The 25,323-nt window shown below is 44.5% G+C and overlaps 1 protein-coding gene across 2 annotated transcripts in view; it reads right to left on the bottom strand.

Annotated features, from left to right (window-relative positions):
* LOC147188048 (uncharacterized) overlaps positions 1-18,773 on the bottom strand; it is a 31,900-nt gene extending 13,127 nt beyond the window's left edge. For both annotated transcript variants that reach the window (XR_015097672.1, XM_086100516.1), the window contains exon 1: positions 18,344-18,773. Coding sequence is in view for 1 of the 2 variants with exons in the window: in XM_086100516.1 (XP_085956642.1) it covers positions 18,344-18,470 (127 nt within the window). In the remaining variant the exon portion in view is untranslated. The remainder of the gene's footprint in view (positions 1-18,343) is intronic.
* Between the last annotated feature and the right edge of the window lie 6,550 nt (positions 18,774-25,323).

Consider the following 25,323-nt stretch of genomic DNA (forward strand, 5'->3'; position numbering starts at 1 on the left):
AAATGGAGCTGCCCGACGCTGTTTTAGCTTTCAAGCTGTTGCATACGGCGTGCCTGGATACGACAGACAGACAACTGGCTTTAACAGCATGCAGTGACTTAACATTCGCTAATATGAAGTCGGCGCTGAAGAGGATATTTGGCGCGAGTGCGGGGACGGAGGGCATCAAACAGGAAACAGTGTATGCTACGGAGCAGCGAAGAAAAAAGAGCAGTGACTGGCAAAAAAAAAACCTTGACAGAAAACCCCGCAGATCGGCACTAATCCGCTTAACAAGTATGGACGGCGATCGAAATGTGCAGTATGCCAAAGCACGTTTCATTGGGCAAAAGACTGCCCACACAAAACTAAGATATAAGATATCCTTTATTTGTCCCACACTGGGGAAATTTACAGCCTCCAGCAGCAAGAATGTAGGCAGAAAGAAGAGAGAAAAAAAACAAACAAACACGGTTCAATTAAGTGCAATATAAATACAAAATGGATAAATCGCAGTGCTATTTACAGTTGTTTTCCACCTCATTTAATTATTATTAATATTATTGTTGCTATTTTTTATTTTTTTAATTTTAATTTTTTAAAAGTGAGAATGTAAGAATAACGGAGGATGATCAAACGGAAATTGATGAGTGTAATGTTACACTGCTCACCAAGGAATTGCCTACAGATGCAGAAATACTAATGACAGAATGTTTTGGCATCGCTATAATAGACACTGCTTGTACTAGAACAGTGTGTGGACAACAGTGGCTTGAACACTATCGTACAGCGTTGGGAAAGAACAATGCAAACACTATGAGAGAGACAGAAAAGCCAAGTCACAGGCCATTTAAGTTTGGAGATGGACAAGTGGTCTATTCTTTCAAATGTAATGTTCAGTCCTGCTTTTACTTGTTGAATCGAGCAGTACATATTTTATTTGTTAAAGAAGAGACTGAGATTGTTGTTTTATTTTTAGTAATAACCTTTACAATATTAGAATGCTAGGGGGCAGTGTTGCCTTGAGGAAGGGGGAACATAGCACGGGTTTTGTGGAGTGTGGGGAGTGATCCTTCTGTGGGTTAATAATAATAATAATAATAATACATTTTATTTATAAGCGCCTTTCAAGACACCCAAGGACACTTTACAATAACAAAAAACACAAAACAATACGGGTTGAGCAGCGGCAGGCAAAACGCGCCAGCGTTCACTCAACCCGAAGGTCAGAAAGAAACCACAGGGGAGGGAGAGAGGGAGAAAAAAACCCACGCTCGAACTACCCTCATTTTGAGGATAATTTGAGAGAGGCAAAAAAACTCCTGCACAAGCATATGACAGTTACAACAGGCCACAAGACATAAACAATGAAGACGGTGAATCAAGGGAATGTATGAGGGAGGGGGTGATGGTGGGGGACTAGCTTCCGTGCATATTTTCATCAGGGGAAAGTCGAGATAGCAGATGTTTTGGTAGCAGGCTGCCCAAAAATTTAAGACAGCCTTGAGTCCGTGGCTTATGTCTCTTTAGTGGCGTCGATCAGCCAAATCCATGATTTCAGTCAGTAATTGAACACGGATTCCAGTTTTCTTCAAGTTGTTGTCCATTCTGCTGTGACGCTCCAAACCCACAAGAGTTTGTGGTTGAGCACAGTCTGAGTCTGAGTGTTGGACATCCGCGTTATGCCATCCTTAGACCGGCAGCCTCGTCTAATAGAGCCGCTCCCATCGGTTTAATTTTCGATAGATCAGGAAACTGCTCACACCAAACAGCAGCACACCTGTTATCGGAAGGCCGAAAATGTAGATGTCGTCCAAATCCTCAACGGACAGTGTTGACAGGCACACCATTCTCCGCTTCCTCCAAGGATCTAGGGTGTACCCAGCAGCAAAAGTCCCAGAGGGGCAAGTAGGCTCCCCACTGCCTGCTCTTCTCATCGAGAACATTTTGTCGATGGCATCGAGAGACCAGCCAACCAATTCCATGTTTGTTTTTAGGATGAAAATACGACAGGAGGCTAGGAAAAGTCAGACAAAAGACAGCACAAGGACTGAGTGGCGAGCAGGGAAGGGTGGGGGTGGGGTGGGGGACAGCGCAGAAAGCAAAAACGTCCGCCTTCGCCGAGAGCCAAGCAAGAAGTTAAGTTAAGGTGGACGGTCGCAAAATAAAGAGTTCTACGACCATCATACAAGTGGAGTTATAATACGGATTAACAAATATTTCTATGCATAGTTAAGAGTATTTTTCTTTATGCAACACCTTTGGTAGCATCGTGGGTATGTACAAGTTTGTTTTGTTATTGGTGAACAGGTCTGTGGCACTTTATGTTAGAAATGCTGATTGGCAATGTGCAAAAAGAACATGTTAGGATTTGAGCTAGCGCTTGCTAATTGCATTAGCACCATGACATTTCGCTAATGTCGCGGTTGAGGTAATGTTATTTTATTCCGTTGGTTGTGATTTCAAAGTAATATTGCCTTGTATTTTATGTTACAGTTTCACTTTTTTCTCCATCATTAAACCTGTGGACTAAGAATAACGTCGTGGTGGAGAAGATGAGTTGAGCTGACTGTCCAAATCTGGCCGAGACAGTAGGCTACAGTCATTACAGTTCTTCTACGTTTCGATGCCATGATCTACACGACATAAGTGAATAAAGTTAAAATCCTTCGCAATTACAGGAAAACGCACGCCAATAAAAAGTCACTTACACCTCATCGTTTCGAATCTGATGAATGAAAACGGCGAAGCGAACACGTTTCTTCTGTCATGTCGAGTGGGTGCTGCTTTTAAGCTAGTGCCGTGTTCTACAGGACGTAAGTGAATAAAGTTAAAATCATTCACAATTGCAGTAAAACGCACGCCAATAAAACTCACTTACATGTCGTCGTTTCGAATCTGATGATCGAAAAACGCAAAGTGAAAACGTGTCTCAGCGTCGTGTTTTTTCCGTCGCATCGGGTGGGCGTTGCGTGTATTTAAGCTCCCGCGGCATGACGGCTCCATCCGGGTTACGACTAGTGGAATTTCCACTTACATAAGTTCCGGTAACACATATTGTAGTCAAAATGTTCATGCATAGGTTTTTATTACGGGTGAAGGACATTCCTTTTCATAGAATTGCGGGGATTGGAATATTTACTGTATATATTACACACACACACACACACACACACACATATATACAAATACATATATATCTACACACACAAACACACACATATACATATATATATACACACACATATATATACTGTATATATATATATATATATACACACACATATATAGACACACATATGTATATATATATATATTAGCGCTGTCAAACGATTAAAATAATCTAATTAAAAATGTAACTGTCATAACTCAAATTCAGTAAAAATTAATTGTGATTACTCACGCATTTTTTTTATAGTTTCTGAATTTCCTTTTATAGTTTTAGTGTCCTATTTTTCCCCATTTTAATGCTCTCATCAACATGGAATCATGAATCAAGACTGTAGAATGATCGTGGACTTCAGGAAACATCCTTCTCCACAGTTGCCCCTCACACTATCCAACTGCCCTGTGTCAACTGTCGAGACCTTCACGTTCCTGGGAATCACAGTCTCCCAGGACATGAAGTGGGAAGTCAACACCATCTCCACCCTGAAAAGGGCCCAGCAGAGGATGTACTTCCTGAGGCTGCTGAGGAAGCATGGCCTGCCACAGGAGGTGCTACGTCAGTTCTACACGGCAGTCATCGAATCAATCCTGTGTTCTTACATCACTGTTTGGTTTGCGGCCGCCACAAAAAAGGACAAAATCCGACTTCAACGGACAGTTAGGACGGCGGAAAAAATCATTGGCACCCCCCTACCCACTCTTGAGGACTTGCACAATGCAAAAATCAAGACAAGGGCACGGAAAATCCTCCTGGATCCCCCGCACCCTGCCCACCACCTATTCCAGCTACTCCCCTCAGGCAGGCGCTACAGATCCATGCGCACCAAATCCAGCAGACACTTAAACAGCTTCTTGCCTCTTGCAATTAACTCCCTAAGTAGTCACTGACATAGTCACTCTTCTTGTACAACAAATACTGCTACTGGTCACTCTAAAATGGTTCAATGATTTTCTGCACCAACTGTACAAACTGTCATAGTATTGTATTCTACCACTGATCACTTGAGCTCTGCTTGATACTTTGCACATTGTCTCACAGTTGTCACTGGGTGGTACCACCGCACTACGGTTCACTTACATTATGAAATGTCATGTCCTTGTTTTTGTTATTTTGACTTCAAAATGGCGCCGCATGAGTGGCTGCCTTTCCAACAGCTCCTATATTTTGTTGTTCTACTTCTTCCTTTCATAACTTTGCTGCTGTGAATCGGGAATTTCTCCATTGCGAGACTAATAAAGGTTTTCTTATCTTATCTTATTATGATACTAATGCAGCGTGTTATACCGGAGACAAATTCCTTGTGTGTTCTACATACTTGGCCATTAAAGATTATTCTGATTCTGATCATTTCTATCAATTCTATGTGCAAAATGCAAATATTTACTGAAATCACAATTTCGATTTTCAATTTCACATGAACATTTTTCACTTGGAGCAGTTATTCACACATAATCTCTCACACAATATTACTGTCCATCAACAACAGTGAAAAAATATTTTGTCACACAACAGCTGCTTTCACAGTTCTTTTTCTGGAATCAAAAGAGAGCAATATAACATTATAAAGTGCACATCGAAGGTAAACTAGGACTCAGCCTATAGTGGATTTAAGCTATGGTTGCAAACTTCATTTTTCTCAAGTTTGCTTTGAACACAGCAGTCAGGCTGTGTTGATTCTGTTGGTCCTTCTTGCGCGGAAGTTTCTCTATGGTTTTGTGTCGACATCATTTCGGATGACTACACTTGGTTCGATGACAACACTGGAGACGTTTTATTTTCATTGTGGTCGCTAGGTCGCTACCACTGCACCGCTGATCTCTCGCTCAGCGCACCACTGTCAGACGAACACATACAAGCCCCACCCGCTTTATTTATATGGACACGGAACATTGTAACCTTCCACACAGAATAGTTCCAAACAAGTAACAATCGCGTTAGTGGCATACATCGTATTTGACATGCAACCGGCTCTTTTCTTCTTATTTCTCTCCCGAGAGAGTCTTCTCCCGCTTGGTGTACCTTAACCTTCTCCGCTACGTACAATCTCTATACACAGCTTGTAATGGAGGCTCTCGCTGGCAATCCGTTGTGGAGTCGTTCGATGCAATGCGAATGATTTCAGCTTGAGTCGAGCTGTGGACAATGTTGACAGGCTTGCATGCAGTAGCCATACATTTAGCTATGGCTTCAGCAAATTTGTTCTTCGTCGTGTCATCCATTTTCTTCGCTTTGAAATGATCCATAGCTGTCTGTCTGAGACGAGGGGGCGGAGTACTCACGTCAGCTGTGTGCTTGGCCATTAAGTGGTATTTCAGACTTGATGTGCTATGATGATAGTTCAGTTTACGACTGCAAAACATACAGGTAACTTTGGTCTTGTCAGTGGAACAATCTGGCAACTTTTTAAAAGTAAACTTTCCATTCATAAACTCTTTAAAAGTATCAGTTTTCGGTGTCTTGCGCTGCCGTGGCTGGCAAAACAAACGTGCGTGGACCTGTGCAGCGTGCTTGTTGTTTTGTTTCTGGTTTATTTATAGAGCAACGTAACATCCGCTGTGATGTCTGCCGCATTAATCTCGCGAGAAAAAATTTAATCCCGTTAAAATTCATTTAAATTACCGTATTTTCACGACTATAAGGCGCCATTAAAAGTCTAAAATTTTCTCCAAAATGGACAGGACGCCTTATGATGCGGAGCGTCTTGTCTATGCGCTGAGTTCCAAAACCTGACTGACAGCCGACACGCTGTTTATAAAGAGAAAAGGCGGAAGTGACTGTGGACAGGCATGCGGCAAAGAAGTCGGCCAATCAGTGAAGGGTGGGCGTGTATATATACATATATGGAGAGAGAGAGAGAGAGAGAGAGAGAAAGGCAGACGTGAGTGACAGGCATGCGGGGAAGCAGTCCGCCAATGAGTGAAGGGTGGGCGTGTAAGTGGACGCTAAAGGGACGCTACAAACAGGTACCAACACCTGTATAGAGTGTGGCTATGTGCATTGTTGCAAAACAACTTCGGTTTTGGTTTCTAAGAACCCCCGAAAATAAATTCTACAAAGAGACACGCCTACGAAGCTCAGTTCAAACTTCAAGCCATCGGTTATGCATGGCATGCGTGCCCATCTCACAGCAGCGGTGAAAAACCAAGTCAAGCAAATGAACTCTGAGCTTGCCGTTATTCCCGGAGGCTTAACTAAAGAACTCCAACCGCTGGACATCGGCATCAACCGGGCGTTCAAAGTAAAGTTGCGAGCGGCATGGGAACAATGAATGATCGATGGCAAACACAACTTTACAAAGAGTGAGAGGCAGCGCCGGGTGAGTTACGCCACAATTTGCGAATGGATTGTGGCTGCTTGGACGAACGTGTCTGCTTGCACTGTTGTTCGAGTTTTTGGCAAAGCCGGCATCATTTCTGTGGAGCCACATGGCAATGAGAGTGACTGACAACGAGAGGGAAAACGGCGTTTTTGATGGATTACCGGTACTTGCACAATTGTTCAATTCTGATACAGAGGATGAGCACTTTGATGGATTTCTGGGTGATGATTGATCGAAAAACGTGAGTACATTGTACGATGGCTAAATAAAATACAACGGAACTCCGTTTTGCTTCGTTGCCTTTTTAAAAACGTGTTTTTAGCTTGTATCTGTATGTCTTGGCATGCTACCGTATGCTTCAAGCTAACGTGTTTTTAGCGTGCGCGCATGCATGCCGTATGTTTAAGCTGGCGTATGTTTTACCACTTTAAAATTGCGCCCAATAATACAGTGCGTTTTTTCTATGTGTAAAATACAGAAATAGCACCCATTAATGAGACTGCGCCCAACCATACCGTGCGTCGAATGGTCGTGAAAATACAGTAATGCCAATAGAAACGCGCTAAACTGACAGTATATATATATATATATATAGATACACACACACACATATATATATATACACACACACACACTGTATATATATATACACATGTACATTATATATACTGTATATACACACACACACACATATATATATGTACACACACATACATATATATATATATACACACACAAATACATATATATATACACACACATATATATACACATTATATATATATATACATATATATTACAGCTGTCAAACAATTAAAATATTTAATCTAATTAAAAATGCAACTGTCATAATTAACTAATTCACTAAAAATTAATCGTGATTCCTCACATATTTTTTATCATTTCTGAATTTCCTTTGATATTTTTTGTCCTATTTTTCCCCATTTTAATGCTCTCATCAACATGGAATCATGAATTAGTTTTCTATGTGCAAAATGCAAATATTTACTGAAATAACAATTTCGATTTTCAATTTTAGATGAACATTTTTCACTTGGAGCAGTTACTCACACAATATTACTGTCCATCAATAACAGTGAAAAAAATATTTTGTCACACAACAGCTGCTTTAACAGCTCTTTTTATGGAATCAAAACAGAGCAATATAACATTATAAAGTGCACATCTAAGGTAAACTAGTACTCAGCCTATAGTGGATTTAAGCCAGGTTGCATACTTCGTTTTTCACAAGTTTGCTTTGCACAGCAGTCAGGCAATGTTGATTCTGTTGGTCCTTCTTGCGCGGAAGTCTCTCTACGGTTTTGTGTCTACATCATTTCGGATGACTACACTTGGTTCGATGACAACACTGGAGACGTTTTATTTTCGCTAGGTCGCTACCACTGCACCGCTGAACTTCACCGTCACCGTCAGACGAACACAGAGAAGCTCCACCCGCTCTATTTATATGGACACGGAACACTGTAACCTTCCACACAAAATAGTTCCAAACAAGTAACAATCGCGTCAGTGGCATACATCGTTTACCTGTAGGATACAGGTAACTTTGGTCTTGTCAGTGGAGCAATCTGGCAACTTTTTAAAAGTAAACTTTCCATTCATAAACTCTAAGTATCCGTTTTCGGTGTCTCGCGCTGCTGTGGCTGGCAAAAAAAATGTGTGTGGACCTATGCAGCGCGCTTGTTGTTTTGTTTCTGGTTTATTTATTGAGCAACGTAACATCCGCTGTGACGTGTGCCACGTTAATCTCGCGAGAAAACATTTAATCCCGTTAAAATTCATTTAAATTAATGCCAATAAAAACGCTCTAATATATATATAATATATATATATATATATACACACCAGTGTTGTGTCCAAGGACTGGAAAGCCGAGGCCGAGGCCACTCTTTTATTCAAAGAGTAGAACAGTCAGGGTACGTGTTATTTATACTGAGAAAAAAAATCATAAGGTATACATTTATGAATTAATGTTTTAGTGCAGTAGTTTCTTAATATGAAGCAAATCAACACTCAACAGGCATGACGTGGCACGGAACACAAGTTGAGAAATGACTTTGCATAGAAGTCAATCACTGGCTGCAGAAAAAGCGGTAATCTCTCAGTGATAATTTTACAGTTTACCGACAGCGAGTCCCAGGGACTCGCTGATCAGAAAAGTACGAGTGCCATTATGGATTGAGAGAGTCCCAAATTTCGAATTCTGAAAGGGTCTACTTATTCAATTGCATATAATAACACAAACAACAACATATACATACAATGATAAACAAATGCTGCAAAAATTTAAATAATTCAGGAGCAGGCCTGAGGATTTCGGAAATTCATGGTAACCGTTTTTCGGTTCCGTCGGATTACCCAATGGGAAACCACGATAACAAATGTTGGGTTCCGTAAACGTTCATCATGGGAACCCATTTTTCTATTTTGACTGATATTGATAATCAAGAATTCCGAAACTCAAAAGTATAATGTTTCAAGGGTCAATGTTTGAAAACTATGCATTAACAATGAACATTACATCAGCAGCTGTGTACTCCAGGTTTATTCCAAAAAATAAATGGATCAAAAACTGGTGTACTCATGTGGCATCATCAGAGTATTTTTTCCAATCTCACACTGCAAAGATTAATTTACTGGTAATCATTAATACAGGTAAGTATTGATGTGGCTTGACATCTCTTTATATGGAATCAAAACAGAGCAATATAACATTATAAAGTGCACACATCTAAGGTAAACTAGTCTCTGTCGTCCTCCCTTTCAACCTTCACGCAATATGTAACCTGTGCCACTAGAGACAATAAAATTTTGGACTTGTTTTATGCCAATACCAAGGAGGCATATAAACCCCTCCCCCTCCCCCCTCTTGGAAGAGCAGACCACAACTTGGTATTTCTCGAGCCTGTGTACAAACCACTGGTGCACAGGCAGCCAACTGTGACCAGAATGGTCAGGAAATGGTCCACGGAAGCTGAAGATGCTCTGCGGGACTGCTTCGACACGACCAGGTGGGAACTCTTCAGCGAGGCTCACGGGGAGGACATTGATGCACTCACTGACACCATCACAGACTACATAAACTTCTGTGAGGAGAACACCGTACCCACCAGAACTGTGCGGTGTTTTTCCAACAGCAAACCATGGATTAATCCCGACATAAAGGCCCTCCTGAAGGAGAAGAAGAGAGCTTTTATGTCGAGAGACAGAGAGGAGCTGAAGGCCGTGCAGATTCGGCTGAGAAGAAAGATCAGGGAGGGGAAGAAGATATACAGGATGAAATTGGAGGACCAGTTGCAGGCCAACAATGTCGCTGGTGTCTGGAGGGGCCTAAAACCCATCTCAGGCCATGACAGCCCAAAGACATTGACTGAGAAGGACAAGAACTGGGCAGATGGACTGAACCGTTTTTTCAACCGTTTCGACCAGTCGTCTGTCCCTTCCCCCAACTGCAACCACTCTCACTGAGGACTTCTTCTCCTTCCCCTCCTCTTTCGACCAGCTCTCATCAACCCAGTCTGTCACCTGGTTTCTGCCTGTCCGTCACAACAGAGCAGGTGAGGAACCAACTGAGGAAGATGAATGTGAGGAAGGCAGCAGGTCCAGACAAGATCAGTTCCCGGCTCCTCAGGACCTGCTCTGACCAGCTGTGTGACATTGTCCAGCACATGTTCAACCTGAGCCTGAAGCTGGGCAGAACTCCACAGCTGTGGAAAACTTCGTGCCTGGTCCCAGTGCCCAAGACCCCCCACCCTAAGGAGCTGAACAGCTACAGACCGGTGGCGCTGACGTCTCACCTGATGAAGACGCTGGAGAGACTCGTCCTCGCCCACCTTCGACTGCTGGTTAGCCCGGCACTGGACCCGCTGCAGTTTGCCTATCAGCCTGGCATCGGCGTGGAAGACGCCATTATCTACCTCCTCCACTCAGTGCTGTCACACTTGGAGAAGGCTGGGAGCACTGTGAGAATCACGTTCTTTGATTTCTCCAGTGCCTTCAACACCATCCAGCCCAACTTGCTGGGAGGCAAACTGCAGGACGCCGGAGTGGACCACCATCTCACAGCATGGATCACTGACTACCTCACAAATCGGCCGCAGTACGTGAGGTTGCAGAGCTGTGAGTCGGACAGGCTTCTCTGCAGCACTGGAGCGCCGCAGGGGACTGTTCTGGCTCCATTCCTGTTCATCCTCTACATTACAGAGCCTCATTACAGAGGGGGACGATCGGGAGTACAGGGGAATGACGAAGGACTTTGTGGACTGGTGCCAGCAGAATCTCCTCCAGATCAACCCTAGGAAAACTAAGGAGTTGGTTGTGGATTTCTGCAGGAAACAGTCCTCACCGGCACCGATGAACATCCAGGGTATGGACATAGAGAGGGTGACCTCCTACAGGTACCTAGGTGTTCTTCTGAACAACAAACTGGACTGGTCTACAAACACGGACAACCTGATTAGGAAAGGACAGAGCCGACTCTTCCTACTCAGGAAACTGAGGTCTTTTGGGGTTCAGGGGTCGCTCCTTAAGACTTTCTATAACTCGGTGGTGGCCTCGGCCATCCATTATGGCATTGTCTGCTGGTCAGGCAGCATCTCAGCCCGGGACAGAAAGAGACTGGAGCGACTGGTCAGGAAGGCCAGTTCTGTCCTGGGTTGCTCCCTTGACACTCTGGAGGAGGTGGGCAACAGAAGGATGCTAACTAAGCTAAAAGCTATGATGGACAGTCCCTCCCACCCTCTCCAGACCGCCCTGACAGCACTAGGTAGCTCCTTCAGCCAGAGACTGTTACACCCGCGCTGCAAGAAGGAGAGATACAGACGCTCGTTCCTACCAACTGCTGTCAGGCTGCTGAATAAAAAATAGCAACAATAATATTTAATAATTGAATGATGTGGAAAACAACTGTAAATAGCACTGCGATTTATCCATTTTGTATTTATATTGCACTTAATTGGACGGTGTTTGTTTGTTTTTTCTTCTTCTTTCTGCCTACATTCTTGCTGCTGGAGGCTGTAAATTTCCCCAGTGTGGGACTAATAAAGGATATCTTATCTTATCTTATCTTATCTTATCCTCTTCCCAAGACGATGCATGTGTAATCTATGATCAATTTGACGAAAGAATTTAACACACGTCATCATTAATTCTACCAACAGTTAACATTAGCATTACTACACCTTGTGACGAATGTTTTATTCATAGTTACCATGCTACAACCAGTAAATTATAGAATAACCAATACTGTTTCATAATATTTTTCACAGCGATTAGCCTACAAATCGAATGACCAATTTGCCTCGTAATCGTGCCTCGCGTCGTATTTCGCTCTCGCGTTCTGTGCATATGTCACAGGTGAGTTTAGTGATACGCCCTTTGGACGATTCATACGAAAAATCAGACAAGCATTCCCATTTCTTAAATATCGTAATCAGTAGACCTTGGTGAGTTTTTTTCGCCGCCATCTCAAACTTTCATCCGCGCGATTCCTCAGTTTGCGGACTAAAATAACAACCCGCCTGCGCACATAACGTCATCTGTTGTGTCCCCCCCCCCACTGAAAACAAAAGAAAACGAAAGTAAATTAGAAGAAACACACTCACACACCACACCACATCACAAACACACATACAGGTGCAGTGAAATCGCGTTGATCACACAGTCAACTCGTGTGCGGTGACCTTTATAGTTCAACTATTTTTCGGTACCGTGAAAATGACGCCACGGAAACGACACGCTACCGGTAACGATTGTTACTGTGAAATCCTCAGGCTTGGCGTAGTTTTTTTGTTTGTTTGTTTGTTTTGACTGAGAAATTTCCTTGCGTCCCAAAAACGCACATTGTTTGGAACTGTGCGTCCCGTGAGAAAATTATTATCGAGGACGCGGGACGCAGAGGCAACGAGATGGCTGAATCTCTAACCATTCTGAGTACGACTATTATTACCACTACCACTAATACTACATTAATTAATACCTTCAACTTCACAATAATAATAATAAATAATTAAATCAACCATGATTTTAAACGATGTATTATCAATATTCATTATTCCAAACATGAGAAAGCATTCAGCAAACATAACTGGAATCAAGCAAAAGGACTACAAATCCCAACGGCCAAACCCGGAAGTGAAGTGCCGACATTATTGACTCCAGCTGGAACGCAAATTACTTGGTTCAAACAAACATTCTAGTGCGACCGCACAAACGTGACGACTGTGCAAAAATAACTAAATAAAAGACACCACTGTAACAGAAAGGCTTTACATGCTATTTAAACTGCAGATCGCGAACGCAACAAACCGTGATTGAAACTAACTGTGATGCCGCTCTTTATACGTTGCACTAACTGTTACCTGTCAGCGGCAGCTCCGTCCCTCTTAAAGCGCCAGAATTAATCCATCAATATGGGTTTCCTTGGATGGAATTTATTCGATTCCTTCGTGATTTTTACGGTCCTCATAAAAGGGATTCGAGGCTCTAATCCCCCATTGTGTCCGAGGACCGGCAATCCGAGGCCAAGGCCAAGGCCAAGGACTTGACTCCCGAGGCCAAGGCCAAGGACCAAGGACTTGACTCCCGAGGCCAAGGCCGAGGACCGCCCCTCGGTCCTCGAGGCCAAGGACCGGCTCGAGGAACACATCTCTGATACACACACACATATATATACGTATAAATAAATAAATATATATAAATATATATATATATATATTTATGTATATATCTCCGAGGCGATTGCTCTCAGACTGCAAGGGAAGCTTAGCTTCCCCTAAAATGGACGCTCAGCTTTTCTGCATGGTTGGATGATCTGTCTGAGGCGGAATCTCTTTTGATTGACAGCGAAATGAGCCAATCACCGATCTTTTGGTGTCATCATCCGTGGGAGCATTTTTCAATTCTCATTCTGTTCTGAGTTGAACTGGAGATTTCTTCCAATCATCTTCGCGACACAGTTAAAAACCTCACGACAAATTAATCTTTTATTTCTGGGGGGTTTTATTGTAATTGCTTGTGTTCGCAGACTGACTTCTTTCACCACAGTTTAGTCCCTGGAAAAGCCGCCTTATTAAAAATAAATGGCCACATTTTATGATGTAGGCCGAAATTGAGCTTCCCCCCCTTGACAGACCAGCATCCGCCACTGATAGATATAAAGGTAAATATTCCCATCCCCGGAATTCTATGGAAAGGAATATCCTTCACTCGGAATAAAATCCTATGCATTAACATTTTGACTACGATATTACGTGTTACCGGAACTTGCGTAAGCGGATATTCCACTACCCGTAACCCGGATGGAGGTGTAATGCCGCGGGAGCTTAAATACACGCAACGCCCACCCGATGCGACGGAAAAGACAACGCTAAAACAAGTTTTCACTTCGCGTTTTTCGATCATCAGATTCTAAACGACGACGTGTAAGTGAGTTTTTATTGCCGTGCGTTTTACTGTAGTTGTGAATGATTTTAACTTTATTCACTTCCGTCCTGGAGAACGCGGCACGAGCTTAAAAGCAGCACCCACTCGACATGACCGAAGAAACGTGTTCGCTTCGCCGTTTTCATTCATCAGATTCGAAACGAAGACGTGTAAGTGCCTTTTTATTGGCGTGCGTTTTACTGTAATTGCAAAAGATTTTAACTTTATTCAATTACGTCGTGTAGATCATCGCATCGAAACGTAGAAGAACTGTAACGACTGGAGCGGAGTGGGTGAAATGCATCCGTTTGAGCGAGGCTGGACACAAAGTTAAAAAGATCCAGTCGACACTTGGAGTCGGAAAGACGCAAATCTACGAAACTTTAAAAAACAAGGGATCGATTCAACTCCTAATGACAAGCCACCATCCAGCAAGGAAGCAATGCAAATGGCAACAAAAATCCTTCAGTATGCACAAGAATTACCAGACATCGGTGATCAACGGGACAGTTACTTGCAACTAGCAAGAAAACTGTATGACACGCAGGCAAACCAGAATCAGAATCATCTTTATTGGCCAAGTATGTAGAACGCACAAGGAATTTGTCTCCGGTATAACACGCTGCATTAGTATCATCGTACACAACAAATCATTGAACCATTTTACAGTAACCAGTAGCAGTATTTGTAGTACAAGAAGAGTGACTACGTCAGTGACTGTTTAAGGAGTTAATGGCTAGAGGGAAGAAGCTGTTTAAGTGTCTACTGGATTTGGTGCGCATGGATCTGTAGCGTCTGCCTGAGGGGAGTAGCTGGAAAAGGTCCACCACCTTTTCCAGCTACTCCCCTCAGGCAGGGTGCGGGGGATCCAGGAGGATTTTCCGTGCCCTTGTCTTGATTCTTGCAGTGTGCAAGTCCTCAAGAGTGGGTAGGGCGGTGCCAATGATTTTTTCCGCCGTCCTAACTGTCCGTTGAAGTTGGATTTTGTCCTTTTTTGTGGCGGCCCCAAACCAAACCGGGATGGAAGAACACAGGATTGATTCGATGACTGCCGTGTAGAACTGTCGTAGCACCTCCTGTGGCAGGCCATGCTTCCTCAGCAGCCTCAGGAAGTACATCCTCTGCCGGGCCCTTTTCAGGATGGAGATGGTGTTGACTTCCCACTTCATGTCCTGGTAGACTGTGATTCCCAGGAACTTGAAGGTCTCGACGGTTGACACAGGGCAGTTGGATAGTGTGAGGGGCAACTGTGGAGAAGAATGTTTCCTGAAGTCCACGATCATCTCTACAGTCTTGAGCGTGTTCAGCCCGAGGTTGTGTCGGCTGCAGCAGAGCTCCAGCTGCTCCACTTGTTGGCAGTACGCAGACTCGTCGCCGTCTTTGATGAGACCGATGACCGTGGTGTCGTCTGCGAACTTTATGAGTTTGACAGCTGGATCTGTTGAGGTGCAATCGTTTGTGTAGAGAGAGAAGAGCAGTGGAGAGAGGACACATCCCTGTGGGGCTCCAGTGCTGGTGGTGCGTAGTGATGATGTTGTTGCTCCCAGCCTCACCTGTTGTGTCCGTCCCGTCAGGAAGCTGAGGATCCACTGGCAGATCGTAGGGGACACACCGAGGTGGAGAAGTTTGGGGGTGAGGAGTTCCGGGATGATGGTGTTGAACGCAGAGCTGAAATCCACAAACAGAATCCTTGCGTAGGTCCCTGTGCTGTCGAGGTGCTCGAGGATGTAGTGCAGCCCTATGTTGACTGCGTCTTCCACAGACCTGTTTGCCCGGTAGGCAAACTGGAGAGGGTCCAGCAGGGGTCCGGTGACGTTCTTTAGGTGGTTCAGCACAAGGCGTTCAAAGGACTTCATGACCACAGACGTCAGGGCGACAGGCCTAGTCGTTCAGTTCCGATGTTGCCGATTTCTTGGGAACTGGGATGATGGTAGACTGTTTGAAGCAGGATGGGACCCCACACAGCTCCAGGGATCTGTTGAAGATCGGAGCCAGCTGGTCAGCGCAGACTTTCAGGCAGGAGGGGGACACTTTGTCTGGCCTCGCAGCTTTCTTGATCTTCTGCTGCTTGTAGTGGAGAAAAACAGGGTGGGGGGGGGGGGGGGGTAGGTAGAGTGGTTTCTGGTAGAGGTGGGTGTGTGTGGGGAAATGGGGGTAACCTTTTCAAATCGGCAGAAAAACATGTTTAGTTCATTAGCAAGACCCTTATTGTTCACTGTTAGGGGGGTGGCATTCTATAGTTAGTGATTGCTTTCAGGCCATTCCATACAGATGCAGAGTCGTTAGCAGAGAACTGGTTTTTCAGCCCCTCTGCATAGCTTCTCTTAGCGATGTTAATTTCCTTTGTCAATTGGTTTCGGGCGTGTTTGTACAGTGCCCGATCTCCACTTCTAAATGCGGCCTCTTTCTCTTTCCTGAGTTGCCTGAGTTTGGGAGTAAACCATGGCTTGTTGTTGTTGAAGGAGCGGAAGGACTTCGTTGGTACACACATGTCCTCACAGAAACTGATGTATGATGTTACAGTGTCTGTGTATTCATCCAGTGTGCCCGTTGAAGTTTCAAAGACGCCCCAATCAGTGCAGTCTAAGCATTCTTGTAGCGCTAGCTTTGCTCCATCTGTCTATTTTTTCACAGTCTTAACAACCGGTTTAACACATTTGAGTTTCTGTCTGTATGTAGGTATTAAGTGGATTAAATTGTGGTCAGAAAGACCCAATGCTGCACGGGCGACCAATCGGTATGAATTTTTGATTGTTGTATAGCAGTGGTCTAGAATGTTGCCTTCTCTGGTGAAACAGTCGATGTGCTGCTTATATCTGGGAAGTTCACGGTTAAGATGTGCTCTATTAAAATCGCCCAAAATTATTAGGGGTGACTGGGTATTTTAGTTCGAGTTTGTTTACTTGTTCGGCTAGCGTTTGTATCGCCATGTTAGCGTTAGCTTGTGGCGCAATGTAAACACCGACTAGTAAAAAGGAGGTGAACTCACGTGGCGAGTAGAATGGCTTGCAGTTTAAAGACAGCGACTCCAGGTCCGGGCTGCAGTGTGCGTCGAGCTTCGTGACATCAGTGCACCATTCTTCGTTGATATAGAAGCAAATCCCGCCACCTTTCGATTTCCCTGATAGCTCCGTGTCGCGGTCGGTTCGGAGAAGGCGGAAGCCGGGTAGATCTAGCGCGGAATCCAGGTGGCGGTCACTGAGCCAGGGTTCAGTGAAGCAGAGCGCAGCAGAACGTGCAAAGGTTTTGTTGGTCTTTGTGAGGAGAAGAAGTTCATCCATTTTGTTTGGCAGAGATCGTAGATTAGCAAGATGGATCGATGGGAGCGGGGTTCGAAATCCGCGCTGCCGGAGCTTGACGAGCACGCCGGCTCTCTTCCCCCTCCTCCGGTGGCGTTTCCATGCTCCGTACAGCGCAGCCGCTCCGCTCGCGATTAGCTCCGAAAAACCTTGTGGATTTTCGTGTGCTGGTGAAAAAAGACCGAGCGTAGACTTCCCAATGCGCAGCAACTTTTCCCTCGTGTAAGGGAAAAGTCGCCAGACAGGGTCGCAAACAGGGTCGCCAAAAACTAACGAAAATGACAAAAACAGGGATAATACTAGGGAGCGTGTGACCGAGGCTGCCATACCTGTCGGCGCCCGATGATGACGCATTGGATGCATTGTCATAAACCAAAGAATGCATCCAACAAAACAATCCAAAATACACATTTTTTCCCAAGACAGGAAAAAATAAACATTAAAATACTGTATGTATTTTACTGCTGTGTTTTTTGGGGGGGATACACCTATATTGCAGTTTTTGTTATATAGTCTCTGATCCACTGGTGAAAGGACACTTTGATCCTCTCCTCTTTCATCTATAACTGCTTCAAACAACAAAATGTATGCAGAAAAGTGGTGAAGATTGCACGACTGTCTGTGTCCTATGTGTTGTGTTATTTTTGTTATTTTGACTTCAAAATGGCGCTGCGAGAGTGGCTGCCTTTCCAGCAGCTCCTATATTTCGTTGTTCTACTTCTTCCTTTCATAACTTTGCTGCTGTGAATTGGGAATTTCTCCATTGCGAGACTAATAAAGGTTTTCTTATCTTATCTTAAACAGTTTTTGGACAGTATATTTTTGTATTTTATTGATTGTGTTGTTACACGTGCATTTTGTCAACATACTTGCAGGTTCATAAAGGACATGTACCATGCTCACTTCCCAAATTAGGAATTTCTGTTATCAGGACAAATTGGACAGGACTAGAGAATATTTACTGTATACCTGTGTGTGTGTTTGTGTCTGTGTATATGTACCTGTGTGTGTGTGTATTTAAATAATAAATATATACATATATACACACAAACACACACTGCGTCCAACAAAGACAGCATCTGAAGGCTGTTATTAAAGCATACGAAACAAGTGAGACGAACACTGTGACCCAACCTAATCTGTGAAGATCCATTTCTGGCTGCATCCTGCCAATGGCGTCCAGCAGTTGACGTTGTCCCTTGTAGTCCTCTTTTTCTCCACAAAGTTCCTCCTCAAACTCTGCTCTTCTTCTTGCGCACATTGTTCACACGAAAATTACAGCAACACTTTACGCTTATGATCTCTGCGGAGCGATGTGTTGAGCACGAGGGACTCTTTGTTAGCGGCTAGGAAGCTAACTGAAGCTAAACTAGGCCGAGAAATATCAACGTACACCGAGACGACTTCCATCGGACACAAAGCTTCAACGAAAGATATTTTGATCCAGCGAGATGATGGTGGGCGCCCCGAGTGGAGGTTTGAGCACGTTGACTACAAATTCAGGAGAATTTGGTAAAGAGCGTCAATCCCTCCTCGCGCCCCAGTCCCGCACTGCGGTCAAACCAGTGATTGTTCACGCTCTGCATCACGGAAATCTGCCGACAGCGAAAGCCGTGACCACCTTCAAAATAAAAGCATTACAAACTGTCAGCGGTTTGGATTTAGCATGTTTTAAAATAATTTCTTGGCGGTCAGGGTACGATGAGTTCACCCAGAGAGAATGAAAACTCTCTCAGAATAGCACCGAAAAGGTTTCTGAAGTTGAGACAGAAAATAAAGTCAATGTTAACTCTCCATCAATCACTAAAATATCACCTCATTAAAAAATAAATAAATGTTTTCCCGCAACCACACCAAGTCTAGGGCAGACTGTGCCACCCCAAGTATCTAACCACAGTACTTTCATTATGATCTGATGTTTCATTTCAAAATAAAAGGCCTCATAAATCGGCAATTTTTACCTTTGTACTGCTAATTTATTTGGGTGAAATTAACAGTTTGGTTTGTTGGGTTAACCTTAAATTTGCTGTGATTTTATTTTATTCGAAAGCAGTGATTTCAGCTTGAGTTTTCTTTTTATGATCTCTAATTCAAGGGTTTGGACGCAAATACTACTTTTAAATTCAGTTTATTTTTTTCCACACAAATTTCAATAAAATTGCGTGAAACAATGATGTGCTGATTAAATACGCATTTATTTTATGTCAATTGGTACGATCCAAATCAAGATAATGACGAAACACAATGCGCTGATGCGACTCAGGGGATCACTCCACTCTTCACAGCAATAATGTAAATTTCCCCAGTGTGGGTCTTATTGTACACGACTTCTGTTGTGTGTGATGTCACCGCTTCAGAACAGCCCCGCCCCCTCAGCGACAAGTCAGCGTCCTTGCAGACGGCGAGTGCAGAGTCGGGCGCTTGAATGTGTGTGTGGGTTTTTTTTACAATCTTTATTGAACAAGTCAGGATACAATTCTCAGTAAACACAAAACAAAACGAACAGGTTTTTAATACATGCACATATTCCAAACATTTAAACAGAAAGAAGCCAGGGGACTTTTAAACAAAAAATTCAAATAATGAGCATATAGCCAGAGTCTTAACAGCTTTCTTGTTTTTGGAATCTATAATAGAACCCAGGTACTGCTTTGTTTCTGTTTCAAAAATTAAGAAAAGAGGTTTTGCATTACTCCATCTGGATTTGTGGATATGGAACTTAGCGAGAATGATCATTAAATTTATAATGAAGGTTTGTTTAGTGTCTTTTTCCTTATTTTTGTAGAACCCAAATAGTACATTTTTCCAGTGCAGCATAAAGTCAGAATCAATACATTCAACAATAAATCTGGATACAGCTTTCCAAAATGTGTTGGTGTACGGGCATTGCCAGAACAAGTGAACCATCGTTTCAGGGTACATTCCACAAAATGAGCAATCAACAGAGATGTCTTTCTTGAACCTAAGAAGATAATGTTTGGTGGGATAGTATTTGTGTATCATTTCAAAAGATATTTCCCTTACTTTATTTGTCAGGAGGTATTTGTATGGGAGAGACCAGATTTTTCCCCAGTGTAGATTATCAACAAAACCAGACCAGTAAGTAATAATATGTCGGGTTGTTGAATATCTTTGAAACAGGGAACGTATGTTACAGTGTTATTTCTGACTGATGTTGACGTAAAACAGGATTTGCCGATAGCAGTCATTTTTGGGTCCAGGGTTGGTGTGGAGGTTGTTCTGTCCACCCCTTTCAAGAGGGTCAAGATTCCAGATGGAATAGCATCCACGACTGTAGCAAATTCCTTTGGGGTGACAGGTAGATTAAATTTATTTAAAAATTCTGAGTAATTTAAAAGGAAACCTTGATTATTGATTTGTTGACTGACCAGGATTATTTTATTACTGAACCAATTATGGAGAAATAATGATCTATTCTTGTCTAAGATGTAACAATTATTCCAGATAAAGCATTTATGAGGGGGGAAATTAAATTTATATATCAAGGACCAAGCCAAAAGTATTTGTTTGTGGAAATTGGATAAAGCCAAGGAAATTTTTTCTACCCCTCCGTGAGCCGTCACCTTACCGTGGTGGAGGGGTTTGTGTGTCCCAATGATCCTAGGAGCTAAGTTGTCTTGGGCTTTATGCCCCTGGCAGGGTCACCCATGGCAAACAGGTCCTCGGTGAGGGACCAGACAAAGCACGGCTCACAAGCCCCTTATGATGAATAAAATAAATGGCACTCAGTTTCCCTTGCCCGGACGCGGGTCACCTGGGCCCCCCTCTGGAGCCAGGCCTGGAGGTGGGGCTCGTTGGCGAGTGCCTGGTGGCCGGGCCTACACCCATGGGGCCCGGCCGGGCTCAGCCCGAAGAGGCAACGTGGGTCCCCCTTCTCATGGTCTCACCACGCATGGGAGGGGCCAAAGGGGTCAGGTGCAATGTGACCTGGGCAGCAGCCAAAGGCGGGGACCCTGGCGGTCCGATCCTCGGCTGCAAAAGCTAGCTCTAGGGACGTGTAATGTCACCTCTCTTGCAGGGAAGGAGACCAAGCTGGTGTGTGAGGCAGACAAGTTCCGACTGGATATAGTCGGACTTGCCTCCACACACAGCCTGGGTTCTGGTACCATTTCTCTCGAGAGGGGTTGGGCTCTCTTCTACTCTGGAGTTGCTCACGGTGAGAGGCGGAGAGCAGGTGTGGGCATACTCATTGCCCCCCGGCTCAGTGCCTGTACATTGGGGTTCAAACCGGTAGACGAGAGGGTTGCCTCCCTCCGCCTTTGGGTGGGGGGACGGGTCCTGACTGTTGTTTGTGCATATGCACCAAACAGCAGCTAAGCGTACCCGCCCTTTTTGGAGTCCTTGGAGGGTGTGCTGGAGAGTACTCCTGCTGGGGACTCCCTTGTTCTGCTGGAGGACTTCAATGCTCACGTGGGCAATGACAGTGACACCTGGAAGGGCGTGATTGGGAGGAACGCCCCCCACCCCCCCGCCCGATCAGAACTCAAGTGGAGTTTTGTTATTGGACTTCTGTGCTCAGTCGGAAAAGGGTGGAGGGCCCCCTCCGGGTCGGGGAGGAGATCTTGCCCCAAGTGGAGGAGTTTAAGTATCTTGGGGTCTTGTTCACGAATGAGGGCAGAAGCGAGCGAGAGATCGACAGGCGGATCGATGCAGCGTCTGCTGTGATGCGGACGTTGTATCGTCTGTCGTGAGCTGAGCCAAAGGGCGAAGCTCTCAATTTACCAGTCGATCTACGTTCCAACCCTCATCTATGGTCACGAGCTATGGGTCGTGACCGAAAGAACGAGATCCCGGATACAAGCGGCGAAAATTAGTTTTCTCCGCAGGGTGTCCGGACTCTCCCTTAGAGATAAGGTGAGAAGCTCGGTCATTTGGGAGGGGCTCAGAGTCGAGCCGCTTCTCCTCCACATCGATAGGAGCCAGATGAGGTGGCTTGGGTATCTGATTCGGATGCCTCCTGAATGCCTCCCTGGTGAGGTGTTCTGGGCAGGAGACCCCGAGGAAGACCCAGTCTGGGCTTCCCTGCTAAAGCTGCTGCTCCCGCGACCAGGTAAGCGGTAGAAGATGGATGGATGGATGGATGGATGATTTTTTTTCTATTTTGTAGTCACATAAAAGTACAAAGTTAAGACCACCAAGTTGGGAAAATATATAGTTAGGTATAAAGTTCCAAATAGATGAGGGATTACCTAAAAATTGTTTGATCCAATTTGTCATGATTCGGTTTAGGGACCAACAGGTGGCACTGTAGGGCTCCCCCGGCAGCTGCACACCTGTTGGTCATTTGGTAATTAGTTGTATAAAAGGACTCCTGCCCGAACACTCGGTGTCGGGTCATTGTTGCTTCTTGCTACTGTCATGTGTGTTGCTTTTGCTACTGTTTGCGCTTAGTTTCTGTCATGTTTAGTTCATTATGTTTTAGCTTTAGTCATGGTTTTTTTGTTTGATACTTTGGACTTTGTGTGTTTGGGATTTAGTTTTCTTTGTTTTAATACAATTCTTCAAATACACCCTGCTCCTCCCTCCTGCCTGCTTTTTGGGGTCCACCACCACCTCGCATATGTGACACAATTGATGTTAAACGTATTATTGAGGGTAGAGAAATCCAGGAAGTTCAATCCACCAGTTTCGTAGGTATTCATTACAACAGACGTTTTCACATAGTGAGTCTTGTTCCTCCACAAGAAGTCGAAAAGCATCTTATTGATATTCTTCCAAATGTTCTCATTCAGGGTGCTTGAATGTGTGCTGGCGGCTGCTTGGAGCCTTGGTGATGTCAACATGTGAAGTCACTGCCGCTTTCCACTGATGTCTGATCGCTTTTGTTGCCTTTTCGTTACAGGAACCAACAGCCAGACGGTGCACCAGCCAGAATGGGACATCCGCACCATGGAGGGTGCAGCAGTGACGCTGGACTGCAGCTCCGACAGTTTGGCGGACATCTTGTAGGACAAACAAGAGGTGAACTCATTGCCTGACTTCATCCTCAGCAAAGATCAGTTCGGTCAGGGCAAGAAGGTGAAAAAGTACAGTGAAAGATTTCACTCCAGCATGGATGCCAGCGCTCGGCAAGCTTTTCTGCATATTGAAGGCGTGAATCCCAGCGACTCGGGAGTCTTCTACTGCGCCCAACAACTCGAGGGTTTTTGATTGCACCCTGGAGCCCACGCTGACACATCCACTGGTGTGCCTGCACCAAAAACACCTGCATGTTGTCAGTGACTTTGGGGCGTGGCCTCACAGGAATACATGGATCGCACTGTCGCAGAGCTGCAACTCTTCCGTGCTCGAGGATGCTGTTGTCTCGTTATTATTTTTTTAACTTTTCTCTGCTCTGTCGTGGGCATCATAACTATTTTTTTCTCGAATTTATTTAATCCAATACATGTACTCCATGTAGATCAGGGGTGGCCAACCCGCGGCTCGCGAGCCGCATGTGGCTCTTTGGCTGGTTCAATGTGGCTCCCGGGCTTTCACACAAGCGTTGAAAACGCCTCGGCAGTGGCGAAGCCATTCAAACAAGGCGCTAACTACACAAAACGTACTACGTCAGCCTATCATCAATCCCGTTACTTGATTGACATGAGGGCAACCAATCAGATGACGGCATCACTGCTCAAGCGTAAACAACGGCGGTAAGCTTGCTAAGCAGCTCCTATATTTTGTTGTTCTACTTCTTCCTTTCATAACTTTGCTGCTGTGAATTGGGAATTTCTCCATTGCGAGACTAATAAAGGTTTTTCTTATCTTATCGTATTCAGCGAATTACCTCTGATTTTAAGGCAGGGGTGCCCAATACGTCGATCAGAATCGACTGGGAGCCAGCGAACTGGTCCCAAGTCGACCGCAAGGGGTGGGAGGAGGAAATGTGTGAGGAAAAAAAAGATTTGTTTGTTTGTATCTTTAGCTTGCATTCATTTTCGGCCCGTTCCGACTGTTGCTCATCGTGGTGTGCATGCATATGTGCGCGAGTGCACTGGTGGGCACCCACGTGAGTGCGTGAGTGCGTGCGTGCAAGCGCGTGTGTGTGTGTGTGTGTGTGTGTATATGCATGCACGTGCGCGATCGGGTCGTTCGTGAGAAGTTGGTCGCTTCAAAAGTCGATCTTTGGCCAAAAAAGTGTGCGTGTGTGTGTGTGTGTGTACACGCGCATGCGCGAGGAAGGGTATGATGTGGCTCTTTGTAGTAACACAGTAATAAAATTGGCTCTTTGTCTCTGACTGGTTGGCCACCCCTGATGTAGATGTTGCTTTCTCGTTTCTCTTAACTTATGTTGGCAGTGCAGCTCAGACATCAATTAGGAGGCCGATGTTGAACAAGCTGCTTGATAAATGTGGCAGGCTAAACTACAATAAAATGATGAAAGTAGCTAAACCACACATGTACGCTCCAAATGCATAGTACTATCTACATGAATCTCACAGGCATGCTGGAGCCTATCCCAGTCGTCTTTGGGCCGTAGGTGGGGGGTGGGTTTTCTAAAAAAAGTCGCTACTTCTTTTCTAAAGGCTAGATAACGACTTGTTTTCTCTCGTAATATACAGTGAAACTCCTCTACAACGAAATCATGTTTGCAGCAAGAAAACACAACAGGGTTTTTTTTCACTCTAGCAAATTTGATCTCAGATGTAAGCACACACACACACACACACAAAAACACTGTTTTGCCTTTTGCTCCTCCTTCGACTTTTGGACTCTGTGTGCTCTCTTGGGTGTCAGCAGGTCTTCCAACACTGGTAGGTTGGAACGAATGCGCCGACCCATCAGCATTTGAGCTGGTGACAGTCCATTTTGTAGAGGTGCACTCCGGTACACCAGCAGATTCTTTTGAAAGTCATCTCTGTCTTGTGATTTTTTCATCACAGTTTTAATTTTTTTTTACAGAGGACTCCGCCAAGCCGTTGGCCCTTGGATACATAGGGCTTGATGTGGAGTGATGGAAACCCCATTCTTTGGCAAAAGCAGCAAACTCGTGGCTGGTAAACTGAGGTCCATTGTCTGAAAACAGTTCACATGGGACACCATGTCTGGCGAAGACTGCCTTCAGATAGCCGATGATTGCCTTGCTTGATGTTGACTGCAGAGCACCAACT

The sequence above is a fragment of the Hippocampus guttulatus genome, chromosome 20, assembly GCF_054856545.1.
Source record: "Hippocampus guttulatus isolate MCC_2025c chromosome 20, RoL_Hgut_1.0, whole genome shotgun sequence".
Taxonomy (NCBI): domain Eukaryota; kingdom Metazoa; phylum Chordata; class Actinopteri; order Syngnathiformes; family Syngnathidae; genus Hippocampus; species Hippocampus guttulatus.